Below are 14,748 nucleotides of genomic sequence, written 5' to 3'. Positions count from 1 at the left end.
ATTATTATTAACGTGCGATGGTGTAAATTTTCAGGCGCTTGCATATTTGCAACAACACTGTCAGATCACGAAACGGCCGCAGAGAAATGTGAAGAAGATGAGGAAGGTTTCGACGGGTGCTCTGAATATCTTTACAGTAAGCTCTTATATTATACGTTTGGAATGATAGCATTTCATATTCCGTTTCAATTCAACGTTTCTTAACAAAATGTAACGTATTAATATGTATTACTTTTGCAGGCGTTCAAGAAAAACTCGGCATAATGAACAATGGTCTAGTTTACGCTGTGTTCTCATACTCGGCCTCGCGTAGCGATGAGCTGTCCTTCGAGACGGGCGCGAGACTGCAAGTATTGAGGAAGGGAGACGACAACGAGCGGGAGTGGTGGTGGTGTCGAGACGACTTGGGGAATGAGGGCTACGTGCCTAGGAACCTGCTTGGGGTGAGTTGAACTATTATTCTAAAATTCCTTACAAACTTACATTTTATTCGTTCCAACTTCTTATTAAAAATACTTTTACCTTTGAATGTGATGTATTACGGAATAGGGACGGGTAAACAAGGCAGTGTTGCTAGTATTTGACTGGGACATTAGTGTAACACATTTTTGCTCCATTCTTGACTTGTACTTAAATATCACTAAGAAAAAAGTTGTTATAAAAATATTCTTTTATAATAATTAATTTAAGGTGTTTTTGAAATAAATTACTCACGCTTTGTATTTTTTTTTTTTCAGTTATATCCGAGAGTAACCCCTCAGCAGGAATAAGAATGTAATTCTACGGCTTAAATTATAAACTTATCAATTGTAAATACATTGGGTAATTTTTATTTTTTATGTATTTATATAACTGTAATCTAATGATAAATATTGTATACAATTTTAACAGAATAAAATATTTTGTAAATATTTAAATAAGCGATTAAAGTTCAAAACGAATGAGATTATATTGTACATTTTATAAATACGCGAGTCATCATTTTAATTCGTAATGAAATTTGTAATATTCTTAGGATTTCTGAAAATATTGTGAAATATTATAAATTGACAATACAAGATAATGTTACAAACAATACATTGGCCTTTTTTTTCTTCCCGTTAGTTGTGTTGAGGGCTCAGTCTTCCGTTCTCACTGATCACGTAGGGTATAATTACGTCAAAAATACACTTTATCGGTGCTTCGTAGCACGAAAAAATATAATTAGGTTATTAACATAAGAATTTATAACATTAAATGCTTAAATATATACAAATATGAACTAGTTTCTGTATAAATCTTGACCGCGTGGAAAGGTGGTAATAATGCCAGCAGCATTTCCCCGTTGAATCGCAATTCCGATCCTCTGGGCAAAAAGCGAAGCAACCCTCCTGTCACCAGTGGAGGCAATGAAGCGAGGTGTTACACTTTTGATGAAGCTTTTTGCACCAATACTCCAATTGCCAAGCGTTTCGACAGCGAATAGAATAATAATATAATAGGTTGATACTCATAGGTATTGAAGATCCCGACCACAATTCAACCATTACTGTAATTCACAAGAATTTCCATAGCATAGCACTATTTCCTGTATTCAAGAACATTTATAATAAATTTATATTAAATATACCCTTTATTGAGTAAGTGTTAAAAGTAAATTTTATAGAGGACAGTAATAATAATAACGCATTATTATTTATATCGTTTTTTGTCTACTGTCAAAGCAAAAGTGGTCCTATTATAATGTTATTTAAGGTTATTTTAAACGTAACCTTGTAGGTAAAGATTTGAAAACAATATCTAGATTCCAAAACATCTCATGAATTTGTTTAACACTTTGATTTAAGAATTCATTCCTATTTTCATATATTAGGGGCTTCCATATGAATTCTTAAGAATGCGGTGGATAATTAAATAAATAAATACATTTATTTCGATTACATAGAATATAATGACATTTAAGTAATTTTATATTTGAATAATATCTATCCATCCCCGTACAAATCTGTATCTTCGTCGAATCGTGTCACGAGTTACACGGTTAATTCCCAACCCCAGATAGTTAGAAACACCGCATCAGGATTATGAACTAGCAGCCCGAGCTCAAACTATAGTGGTCAGAATGCATCATCACAAAGTATAGTTCTACATACAATAATTCAGTTTAATTAGAATCGAATGTTTATTTAAATTTATGAACGAACGAAGGTAGTGAATGAATGAATCCCTGGAATAAAATACGGGGTTTTAGTGGGTATTTATTAGTATTATTAATTAAATCACAAATTGATATATATGATAAATTACATTACTTCATGATTATCATTAAAATGACGTATAATTTAAGTAGTTTTAATTGTACAAAAGAGTTATCTTACAAGTCAAAAGCTGGGAATAAAGACTCGCTCCGAGCCATGAAACAGTTAGTAAGATTGAGGTCAGTGATAATTTTGATAATAAGAAATAAATGAGGTATTCCTTCCATACAGTGGAGTGCCTCTGCGTGAAGCTATAGTCTAATGTACAAATATTACTAAAAATTAATATTGATTACTTTAACGTGTTATAACTTACGACCTCCGTAGTCGAGTAAAGTGTACACCGGTATTGGGCACGCCACTCCGAGGTCCAGGGTTCGATTCACGGCCAAGTCGATGTAGAAAAAGTTCATTCGTTTTCTATGTTGTCTTGGTTCCGCGTGTAAAATAACGATAGCATCACTATGCCGTCGTTACTTCTGATTTTTCATAACACAAGTGCTTTTTTAGCTACTTAAATGGGATCAGAGTAATGTATGTGATGTTGTCAAATAATAATATATTATATTATTTATTAAAAAAAACTATTAACAATTTCACTATACACTAATTAGCGATATCTGTGAAATTAATTAACATTACATTCGTAGAAATTTAGACATTTATTATAATTTTATAATATGTGTAATTTTATCTGCGTTCATTCTGATTATAAATAATTACAATTAAGTTACTTATTATCAAGTTTAATATAATATTATTTCTAGAATCACAAATTCTGCGAAGTAATCAAAATATAAATATTTGTAAATATCAACAAAAAATACGATATAATAATATGAATTACCTATAGCCTATTCCAACTAGAAAACAAATGCCAAATACATTTGACAAGGAATTGACGCGATCATTGGTCGATAGCTTGAATAATCTATGATATACATTATGGATTTGCGAGCAAATGGCGTTTTGAACGACGTAGGTGTTACCAGAACTTTGGAAGTTATATTTAAGGGCATATAAGTGAAATAGTATTATATTAGAAATAAATATAAGTTAATCAACAAGAGCAGCGTACAATATAGGTTAGCTATTGGGTAATTCCTAGGAATATGTACATAAGTCGATAGTTCGCTCATTTTTATACTTGATTCGATATAAATAGACACGGTAGATATACTATTCTTTTTTTAATTGCCTTATAAATGATTATAATAGTCTATACTATAGACTATATAGACTCCATTGTATGTATGTATTTATCGATAAAAATCGTGCAAGATTTTAAATGAACATTTTTATTATTTATTATTTTTTTATTATTAAACGTACGAGAAAGGAGGTAGTCCGATATGGACACTTCTAACATTATCAACATCTACCCGCAAACTTCAGTCTCGTGAATAAAACATTCGTAGATAATGTCGAAATATCGAGCTCCACCGAACAAAAATAAAAGACATGCTAAATATTCCGAAATTAATAACTTTAATAAAAAATGTGCAATTATAAAATATAGAACTTTGTAGTGAACACAGCAAGTATTCTTAGGTTACGTTCATTATTCATCAATGTTATCATACATTTGATTTAACAGAGAAAGATATGACCAAGACGTACTCATTACCTGGAAGAATAATAATATTAACAATGATGATTTTACGAAGTAATTATATTTCATTTGTTTAAAAATCATTGAAAATAGTTTTGTGGAAACCGGGATATACCATGACAGGTGTGGGGCAATGTTATTCGAAGGAATGAGGGTCATATTGTTAGGAAGGTCTTGAGCATGGACATGGATATCGAGGAAGGGAACGACCAAAGAAACTATGTGTATGTGAAAGACGGTATGACTGGAAAGATGTTACTTGTGAGATGACGTCAGAGAGAGAAGTATGGAAGAAGAAGACATGGGTACCACGAATAATATTAATTAAAATTAAAATTGGGGCAGGAGGATGATGACCTTAAAATTGGTATTATGGTATTTTATAAAAAAAGATACACTACCTTCGAAAACATTGCAAGAGTTAAGTCTGAAAATCCTAAAGCAGAGAGATGACATTCTTTCTGTGACCTGAAAATAAGAATATCCTGTTTGTTTTATGAAGTTATGATAAATGTGTGCTATTTATAAGTAAACTTATTTTAAATAAATGATGGATCTCAAGAAAAAAATATCGGTTTTTGATTATGGAAAATATTAAATGGTAAAAATTTTGTCTTTTGCGAAGCATGTGAGACTGTAAGTCGTGAGCCGAATGACACCTTCGGCTGTGTAGTAGTGCAACTCTATCGAATTTGACAGTTAGGATTGGAAATAGTGTAGTAGGCCTATTTACGTTATCGTTAGGCATTACGTGTACCTGGCTATTATTATTGCAATGCATTTTCTGAATTTCTTCCCTCTCTCATACCAAAGACATTGATATGCCGCAGTAGCTACGTTATTACTCTGAAAGTATTAATGATAATATGTTTTACTCGTTTTCTAATGTATAAATAAGGATAGCGAAAATTTGTTATAGGTAAATTCCGCTGACGGAGGTGATTAAAATTATTACGTTTTTTGAATAAGAGTTTTTTTATTGGCTTATATTCTCAGCAATAAGCCAATAAATTTGCTTTAAGTGATAATGTATTTATCATATATCATATCATATTACATGATATTCTCGATTATATTGATTATCACTAAAAGGATAAAAAAATGTTTTGTTTTAAACTCATTTTAATTTTGATAAAATATTTTTTGCCTATTTCATTATTGCAATAAATTATGTTCAACTAGGTAATATCGTCTCGTAATAAAACAGTCTTTTAAATATGTTTTAAATTCGCATATAAACTCTACTTAAAACCACCATACATTAACAAAGTTTGTGTACGTTGTAAGTACGTTACGTTGCTCCGGGCTTACGATTTTTCCTTTATCGCCGATCATGAGATTAAATATTATCAATACAAATTAAGTATTCAAAAGCCCAGTGCTTTCCCGAATTTCACAACATTATATCATATAGGCTTTGTACGTTAAATATGTTAATCCTTTAAATGAATTATTATTAATGAAACTTCCGTTACCGCATCAGAGAGCATTTGTCCCGGCCATGCTATTATGAAAATTGCAAACATGATTCCCAATGAAGCGGTCAAATTTTTAAGGAACATTCCGTCGGCTATCTAAAATTAAAACGAGTAATTAATATACGAGTACGATTGAAGGTATTAGAAGTCATCTAATATCTTTGTATTCTGTGATTTTATTAAAGTCTGATTATAGACTTTTGTAGAAAGTAAGAAGAAGTTTAATAGAAGTAAATATTTTCTTTTCTATACTTTTTTCCCTTAAGTGTACGTCTTGCTTTCCTTTGCCCTACGTAGTTCAATATAATAAACGTGTTTCTTATTGCAATTTAATAGTTAGATTGATCATTGTTAATATCTTATATCTATCTTTAAAAAAATAATATTGCACAAATATTTGGTCTTTTTTTTTTATGGCATAGGTGGCAAACGAGCAGGAGGCTCACCGGATGGAAAGTGACTACCACCGCCCATGGACACCTGCAACACCAGGGGACTTGCAGGTGCGTTGCCGGCCTTTCAAAAAGGAGTACGCTCTTTTCTTGGTCAGAAGTTATGTACTTTTGGAACTTCGTTGTAATCATATGTCTGCCCCTTTGTATTCTTGATGCGGTTTTTTTAATACAAAGATTGATTAAAGAGGAAGGTTTGTATGCACAACATAGTAGAGAAACACTGACAGTTTTAGACGATCGAAGCCGGGGATTGTCGCTAGTAACTCATAATAATATGTTTTTAGTAGGATGAAGGTCCGAGATAGATTTTCTGTCATTCGTTAGTTTTTTTTATGGTAAACGTTGGCGGACGAACATATGGGCCACCTAATGGTAAGTGGTTACCATCACCCATAGACAATGACGCTGTAAGAAATATTAACTATTCCTTACATCGTCAAAGCGCCAACAACCTTGGGAACTAAGATGCTATGTCCCTTGTGCCTGTAGTTACACTGGCTCACTCACTCTTCAAACCGGAACACAACAATACTGTGTACTATTGTTTAGCGGTAGAATAACTGATGAGTGGGTGGTACCTACCCAGGCGGGCTTGTACAAAGCCCTGCCACCAAGTAAGTAAGTAGAGTCGGCGTAAAATAAAATTCACAGAATTTATACTAACCACAGCCATAAAAGAGTAGCAACAGATGATCACAGACGAAAACGACACCTGGCTAAAGATAATTCCTCCAAAAATCTCGTTTAAGGTTTCTGCAAGACTGGTTAACAACACTAAACATATTATTAGTGAAAAAAAAAATAGTTCAAGGCGCATAACTAACGCACCTGCTGAAGCAAAAACTTCGAAAAAGATTCTAACTAAGAGTACTAAAATAAATAACACAACAGCTAGGCTACATAACATAATCACATTTATTTAATTTATTTTATAGTATGTAAATTTCAATAAAAATTGTATACTTTAAAAGTGAAACTTGTCAGATACCTTAATAATTTTTGATGTTTTACTACGATAACTTTAATGTCTTCACAATCATCGTCTTCAAAATCATAATTATTTGAGTTATGTTCCACTAGATTCTCTAAGTCTATTCGCAGTAAACTCAATAGTGCACTCAAATCAAATATCAGATCTACTAGTAGAAAGTCACAGGAAACGTATACACACATATGAACCATGCAACCTGCGGCAAAAAATAATTCCCAATAATTATATCAAAGTACCTACCGAAAATATCGGAAGTAAAATAGATATTAGGTAACTAAATATATTTAAAAGTGTTACAAAGTAATCCTAGCCACCGATACGGTGTTATGACATTTGATTCTATATCATTATTATTGACCATTATGAATATAGCAGGGGCTATTGAATTTATTACATACAATTATTATTGTAATTAATTGATCAATATAATTTGTAAAACTGTAATTGATATTACTTTATGGCATAGTATTTAATACTGGCATGTAACACTATTTCTTATTTTAAATATGATTGAGCTGTCATTAGAAAACAATTGGACGATTCTAACAAAAGATAGAGAGATTGGAGCATCATTGTAAAACGATAATATTATTTTGGCCATCCCGAACTACTGAAATTATAGAAGATATATCTTAGATAATTAGATTTAAGTACAAAATGCGGCCAATTCATTCTAAAATACATAAAAAAACGTACCATATAAGAAAATTGGACCTAATTATTAATCCAAAATAGCAGCTCTAAGATACCGAATTGGTAATTGCCAAAAAAAACGTTAAGAATTGAAATTAAATATGACACTTACATACTACAAGTTCATATGTATAAGCCATAGCGTACTGAAAGTGAGACTGTAGGTCACAAAAGAAATACATCTGCACTGGAAACTGATACTGAGCATCTACCTCGGTATTCATGTAATAAACCGTCATGGCTAAGGGCAGAAGCTCGTAGAATACTAAAGAAATAATTGCAGCTCTAAAAAAAGCTGTAAAAATAATGGCAAATATTACATAACACCATAAATATAAAACAAATAAATGTGTAGGTATATTTTTTTAGGAATTGGGACCCCAAGGCGTTGTATGCCTAGGAGCCCATTACAGTTAATCCGGCTCGTAGGAAATACTTACTGGTCATAATTAAGTTATTTCATAGAAAATATTTTAATTTCTACGTTTGTTTTTCGAACAGACAATGAGAGATAATGGAAAAAAGTTTTATTACCATTAAGTTATATTTACCATTATCAAAGAATTTTAGAGATTTTGTCCACGAGTACAAAGTTTTTTTCTTCTCTTCGTCATCAAGTTCTCTTGGCCATATTTTACCAATCTCCATTATTACTTTCCTTATTCGATCTCGCTTATATGTCACCACTAATATCTTGACAAGATCTGAAATTCCTTACTTTATAAGTTTTTCTTAATGTGCAGCGTTTGGATAGATATATAAAAACATTAATTTTCTATATGAAATAATCCTACAAAGATCTAATTTGTACGCATGCTTTAATACCTTTGCTTTTATACAATACGGAGGAAATAATTAAAAAAAGTCATAAAATGTCAGACTAAAATTATCCAAAAATATGCATAGTAAATAAGTAGCAATGTGGAAAAACGGTTAATTATTCTCCTCCAAAGGCCTTAGGCCCACTGTGGGCCGGTTAGGAAACTGGTATATTTTTTTACATTCTTACTTTTATATTAAAATAGTATATAATGACTATTATACCTTGTATGACGATAAAAGTACTCGGTATGGTACTAACAACGTCTAAAAATTGGGCACCAATTTCGTTTCTTTTGAGAACATAAAGAATTTGACCAACTAATAACACCATTACTAGGATCATAAAGAAAGCTAGCTTGAGATGTCTTATAAAGAATGAATGTTTCTTTTCATCAAATATGTTTATACCGATTTTTTCTATCATCATTGTGTGACGAATAAATGTATCGACGAATTTTGGTGGCAATTCTTTTAAATCTTTCATTTTTTATTACAAATTGATTTCCCTTCGTCTACGGCAATGACTTAAGTGACTTAAAAACCACGTCTCTGTAGTTTCCGTGAAATTTATAGAAATCATTTTCAATTATTGTAGTGATAGAAAAAAAAGTTATTGTAAAATACGCTATAATAAAGTTTCTTTTGTTTAATTCCTACACGATCGTAATATTGTGGTGTTGATATTACGAGGAATATACATATGTATATTGAACTAGCTGGATCGTTTTTTAGTAGATGACAACCTATAAGCAAACTACTTGCCAAACTTTTAGTTTGTAAATGTTATAGTTTTTAATATTTAGCGATTAATCAGTAAGTTGTATTTCGATTTAATATAGATTATTTTAAACGCTTTTGCTTAATACTATAGATCGTATTGTAAATTTAATAAACAAGTAATGTTAGTAAAGCAAAGTTACTAGTCTAATAAAAACAACGTCACGTCAGGAAATCTTAAATATAAATATTAAATGTCATTGACGGCAGCTGTTTGCTGACCGTACATTATTAAAAATACCTATAGACTTAAAGCTAAATTCATACAATACTTAAATGTATATATTAAAACGCCGCGAGCTACAAGACATTATTATGTGCAATTCAAGCGCAATTTTATATATTTATTAAAATTGCCTTATCAAATATTTAAATAATTTAAGACATTATGATCGAAATCCTTTTAAAACGTTAAATTTACAAAGGCATTAATTATGGATATAGGTTAATGTACATTTTAGTACTTATTTAAAAAAAGTACCTATTTATGATTGAATAATAATACATTTATATTTTTTGTATGGCTTAAAATAATTTCAAGTGTTCGTGAAATTATGAAAATTCGAATAAATTATAAAGAAGTTGGTGGTAAAAGATACATAAAACTAATTTAATAATGAATTTCTAAAGTCAAATACCTTGAACAGAAAAATTACACCCAGAATAAAAATCAATCTGTTGCCTTGACTGAAACCGAATATTTATAATTATGTTAACATATAGAGGAAAAAGAGGGAGTAGTTAATTGTGTTTTAAGACACCAATTTTTCTATGATTATAATTACTACTAAATAAAGTCTAATTAATATATTTTAATTTTACAATTTCCAATTAATCTATTAGCGTAATCGACACTCCGAAACAATCGGATAATCTGAAATAATTTCGCGGCAATAACCGTATAAACTATAACTGAAATAGGTAAAATATTATTCATATATTCGATATCCATATCCAAATAAAACTGATTGCCAACAAAAATATATTTATCATTTTGCCTGCCTTGTGACTTGTCCAATATTTAACTGCTGGTTGGATGAGCAAGTTGCTAAGTTATAAACGGCACATACATAAATCCAATATAGCAAAAGCTAAATGAACACAAAAAATAAATAAAAAGTTGATTTCAAACTTTAAAAATTTTTTGTAATTTAAATAATGTAAATACATTCATCAAATGTTCTATATACAAATTTTAATGCAGAATATAAACAGAAAGATAAATATTAAAAAATAAAACAGAATTATTGTTATAAAATTTTATTATCTATATATGTTTTTACATGTCTCCCTCATCAGAATCCTCAATATCAGCTAGAGCTTGTTTGGCTTGATTTTCTGCTTCTGCCGCTATCTCCTTCGGTACCATCTCGTGACGCCCCTTCGTGTCCTTTGAAACCCAGGACAACTCAAGCTCAAATTGCTTGTCTTTAAGCTCGTCGTGGACAAGATATATACTGAAAATTAAAAAAATTCAATTAGTGAACAATATTTTATTTTGTTAGCTTTTATGCAAGGGAGACAGTTGAAAATCAACAGAGGGATAAAAATCCCTCATAGCCTGAGCTGTCTCCTTTTGACTGCACACAAGTTTTATATTCATTATATATTTTTTATTATGATATCTTTCTTTGTTTATGTTGTTTTTATATCCATTTCTTGTATATATATTTTTTCTTTATATGTGTGTATGTCAATAAATGTTTTTTTCTTTCTTTCTTTCTTTCTTTCTTTCTTTCTTTCTAATATGTTAATGTTAGTAACTACAATTCTCATTGCTGCATTACTTAAGTGCTTACAATTCTCATTGCAGTCAATAGACTACAGCAATTTGTCCACAATAAAAGAGTGATCCCATTTGACATTACTGTTACTTAGTTTGATAATGTGTTAAATAATATAAAAATTATATGAATATTCTACGTAGAACTGAATAGTTAATATACTTAGAGAAATCAGCCATCTTGCATTATGCCATTTCAATGATGCATGTAATCAGATATTCCTCACCAGCTATTATACTTAATTCTGTAATTGTATACCATATTCATAATTTTTTTTTTTATATAGTTTTTCAGTGATTCAGCCGACTATGAATACACATATTAGAATACATATACCCAAATATTCAGAGGCATAATTATAAATTAATTATTAGAAGATCAAGAGGTAACAGTAAAAACAAGATCATATGTATTGCAAAATAAACACATTAAGAGTAAATAAAATTTTACAGGCAATTAGCATTCATAGTATAATAATATTTAAAAAAAAAATGAAATTGTAATTTGCAATACAACTATTTTGCACTTGTAATAAGTATGTCATAATTTAACAATATTATTATTATTGTTGTCTATAAAAACTGTCTATCAATAGTTTATATTGTTAAATGTTTTGGTTTTAATAATTTTATTAAAATGTTTGTCTAATGACCAAAATATAAGGATATGAGAAATACAAGATACAAATAATACAACTTTCTTACAACAATAGAGTTTAGTAGTAGTAATAGATTCTATAATTGTCTGGAAGAGACGGTCATTTAATGATAAAGCCACCTATTTTGCATCTTTCTTTAATGTGACTAATATAAGTGTAATGTATGTGTCTATTGATGTATAATAAAGTATATTTTGATTTAGCACAACAGTGTTATTTTGTGTTATTATATAAAGTCTTGCTAGTTTGTATACTTTAGGGAACAATATAAGGTGTATATTAGGTAGCTATAAGGTGTTTGTTCAAGTAAGATATTGAGTAATATGTGCTTTCCATGCAAAATGATGTACTTTTTGATACAGTTTTCTTCCATATAGTTTTAAAAATTAATCAAGTTTTATGGATAAATACTCTAAACCAAATTATACATTGATATGTAATGTAAAAAAAAAATTAATGAAAAACCAAAGAAATGTCATATGCACTTACATTCGAGCAGCTTCCTTTACTAAATCCTTTACAGACATGTCAGCAAGCTTCAGCTTTTCAATTTCAGTTTTTGCAGCTTGCTTTGCTTTTCCAACTGCACATCCAAAATATGACTGAAATTATAAAAATAAATACATATTAAAGTTAAGTTAAGTTTTCTATGTTGTCTTATCTGGGTGTTTGTGGTACAGTTGTTACTTCTGATTTTCCATAACGCAAGGGCTTTAGCTGCTTACATTGGGATGAGAGTAATGTATGTGATGTTGTGTTATATTTATTTTAATTATGTTCAAAATTGTTGCTTCAAAGCACAACTCCAAAATGTGGAATAATTATCAAACATATTGTTTTCATTTAAAATTTTACATACATAAATATTAAATTATTCTTAATTAAATATTTGGAAAACAAACATGTCAAGTTGAAAAGGTTTTTGATGTTAATAATAGCAGCAGTTATATTAATCATGTATAAGATGAGTAAAATAGGCTATTTGACTTGTTTTGACATGTAAAATCCATTTTATATTATTTAGTAGAAGTTAAGGAACCCAGTAAAAGTTGTTTTTTTTTTTTTATTAACATATTTACCGAAAAACATCATATTAAAATATCCATATTTAAACAGCGCGCGAAAACACTACTCATTTAATTAATCTGAGGTACATATAGTAGAAAAGCTAGGTTAACAAGAAAGTGATTTCATCATAAGCCCGGCCAATCAGGAGTGTTTTGTCACATGATAAACGTTTGAAAAAATGCATTTTTATTTATGGATTTTTGAATAAATTATTTAAATTAATTAAATTTAAATTATTATTTTCAATTTTCGTTTTTAAACTCACAATTTACACTGAATTATATTAATTGGCACTTTATCTTTCGATTTGTCAAATAGCCTATTTTAACAAAATTAATACCATATTAATATCATTATCTCACTATTTACCATATAGTAAATCTTAATGTATAGGAGATTAAACACATTTAGAACAATTAATGATTGAACATCTTAACCAAAACCAAAACTGCTGGTTTAAGGAGGAAATTTTTTTTAAGGAACATAGGTGAGCCTCTAAATGATTTTTGTAAACAAAAATCCATCATATAGTTTAATTGGGATTGTATGGAAAGTAATTTTGTTGTTAAATAATCATTCTGCAACTGTTATTCAATCAGTAACAATAACAATGATAAACTCTAATTAACCAGCATGCATACAAAGAATGCAGCTCAAGTCAATATCTTAGAGTTAGTTCTTGATAATAATTAAGAATATACTCACAAATGAAACTCCACTTGGCTCAAGCATGAACATTTGTGGTCCTTCATATTCTGACCAAGTTCCCATTATCACTGAGCATCCGTAAGGCCGGACGGCACTGTATAAGGTGTATGCATGCATGTACATGGAGACACGCTCATTCAAGTATTTCAGAGGAACTGGGGCTCCATACTGTGATCTGTAACTCGAAGCTTCAGATCTTGCTGTTTCTACTATTTGTCTAGCGTCTGAGATAAGACCAGCTACTGCCTGCAAAACAATATTTTTGTATGATAAACAATGAAAATATGAAGAATAAGCATCACTTATTTTGTTTGTTTATCGTATTTGTAAAATAAAAAAAATCATCTTTGCTTTGGTGAATTAAACTATACAATATGAGTAGGTGAGTAGATTAAAAGTACTTAATGGTGTGACAGTATTATAGTAGTTCTGTTTGCAAGTTTCAATCTATAAATAATATTATTATTATGTATTGTTGTATTTTTATTCTAAAAAGTATTAATATAATGTACGCATACCATGCCAACATGTTCATCAGTGTGAAATATCCTTTTGTTAGCACCGGGTTCATAAAGTTTTGAAGTCACGAGTTTTTCCACAGCAAACACAACTCCATCTTTCCCTCTCAGGCCGATAACTGTTCCTGAGTTTTCTACTGCTTTTGCTGCGTATTCAACTTGGAATACTCGACCATCAGGTGAAAATTGGGAGGCAGAAAGATCATACTGAAAAATTTGAAGTAGGATGATTAGGCATTTTTCATTATTGTATAAACAAAACCCGTAATTAGTGTAATGCTTTTTAGATCAATTATTTTACTTTAGTTGTTGTTTGGTACCCACAATAGTAGTGTGTATTCAAATTTAGTTACTTAAAACTTAAAGTAAAGTAGACTTATACTTACACCGGTACCGATTGAACTCATATTTGGGATAGGTGTTTGAAGACTATGAGTTAATTATTTAAAGTTTTTTTATAACTAGCGTTTTTAAGTGTAATGGTATTAATTTCACGCTTTATATGTAATTACTACATCAAACTTTAATTTTGTATAGCGAATAGCGGCGACAATGACAAGCAGTCAAGCAACTCACGTTCGCCACAGATTGCTACAAAAATTTGCTTCCAACTCTTTATTATAATATGTATAACAATTATGATGATTTGCAAAAATGTTAATTACTAAAATAAATATTGTAATTAAATATTATAAAAGTATTTTAAAAAATTAAAATGTTGTATTCGTTACATATTTCTATTTACCATTCTACATAAAATTTCAATTATAGGTTTAAATTTGTTGTTCCAGCGAACACGTAGTTTCAATTTATTGTAATAGAGGGCGTTATACTAATATTTTTAAAAAGCGATTAATATATAAAATAATAAATATGAATAGGTCGATACTAATTTTTAAACAAAGGAACCACCGATGTCATTATGTTAAAGACGATATCCCTAGAAA

The 14,748-nt window shown here is 29.9% G+C and overlaps 3 protein-coding genes across 9 annotated transcripts in view; 1 reads left to right on the top strand and 2 right to left on the bottom strand.

Moving 5' to 3' along the window:
- Positions 1-1,077, top strand: part of LOC124535560 (apoptosis-stimulating of p53 protein 1) — a 257,185-nt gene extending 256,108 nt beyond the window's left edge. For all 7 annotated transcript variants that reach the window (XM_047111806.1, XM_047111807.1, XM_047111808.1 and 4 more), the window contains 3 exons: positions 35-136; positions 241-443; positions 738-1,077. In XM_047111806.1, coding sequence (XP_046967762.1) covers positions 35-136; positions 241-443; positions 738-770 — 338 coding nt within the window. In that variant the 3' untranslated portion in view covers positions 771-1,077. The remainder of the gene's footprint in view (positions 1-34; positions 137-240; positions 444-737) is intronic.
- Positions 1,078-3,729: 2,652 nt separating this feature from the next.
- LOC124535896 (putative odorant receptor 85d) lies at positions 3,730-8,772 on the bottom strand. The gene is made up of 9 exons (XM_047112296.1): positions 8,511-8,772; positions 8,018-8,170; positions 7,564-7,761; positions 6,771-6,969; positions 6,447-6,543; positions 5,325-5,423; positions 4,607-4,695; positions 4,251-4,317; positions 3,730-3,864 (listed from the first exon to the last, which is right to left on the bottom strand). The coding sequence occupies exons 1-9, from the start codon at positions 8,770-8,772 to the stop codon at positions 3,799-3,801; spliced, it is 1,230 nt and encodes a 409-aa protein (XP_046968252.1). The 3' UTR covers positions 3,730-3,798.
- Positions 8,773-10,309: 1,537 nt separating this feature from the next.
- On the bottom strand, positions 10,310-14,398 carry LOC124535595 (proteasome subunit alpha type-3). Its single transcript, XM_047111857.1, has 5 exons — positions 14,188-14,398; positions 13,802-14,008; positions 13,281-13,529; positions 11,997-12,109; positions 10,310-10,522 (listed from the first exon to the last, which is right to left on the bottom strand). Exons 1-5 carry the CDS (start codon positions 14,206-14,208, stop codon positions 10,345-10,347), a joined length of 768 nt encoding a protein of 255 aa, XP_046967813.1. The 5' UTR covers positions 14,209-14,398; the 3' UTR covers positions 10,310-10,344.
- Positions 14,399-14,748: the final 350 nt, after the last annotated feature.

Source organism: Vanessa cardui, chromosome 15 (genome assembly GCF_905220365.1).
Source record: "Vanessa cardui chromosome 15, ilVanCard2.1, whole genome shotgun sequence".
Lineage (NCBI taxonomy): Eukaryota > Metazoa > Arthropoda > Insecta > Lepidoptera > Nymphalidae > Vanessa > Vanessa cardui.
Note: the sequence above shows the minus strand (reverse complement) of the source record. Positions and strands in the feature narration are given on the sequence as shown.

Excerpts from the sequence above, each read along its gene's own strand:
- LOC124535896 (XM_047112296.1), bottom strand. The coding sequence starts at position 8,772 with ATGAAAGATTTAAAAGAATTGCCACCAAAATTCGTCGATACATTTATT. Across the intron at positions 6,970-7,563 it reads AGTATGTAAGTGTCATATTT|GTTGCATGGTTCATATGTGT; the intron begins AATTTCAATTCT and ends TTTTTGCCGCAG. Across the intron at positions 5,424-6,446 it reads GCTACTCTTTTATGGCTGTG|ATAGCCGACGGAATGTTCCT; the intron begins GTTAGTATAAAT and ends TTTTAATTTTAG.
- LOC124535595 (XM_047111857.1), bottom strand. The coding sequence starts at position 14,208 with ATGAGTTCAATCGGTACCGGT. Across the intron at positions 14,009-14,187 it reads TGAGTTCAATCGGTACCGGT|TATGATCTTTCTGCCTCCCA; the intron begins GTAAGTATAAGT and ends CAAATTTTTCAG. Across the intron at positions 10,523-11,996 it reads GTAAAGGAAGCTGCTCGAAT|TATATATCTTGTCCACGACG; the intron begins GTAAGTGCATAT and ends TTTAATTTTCAG.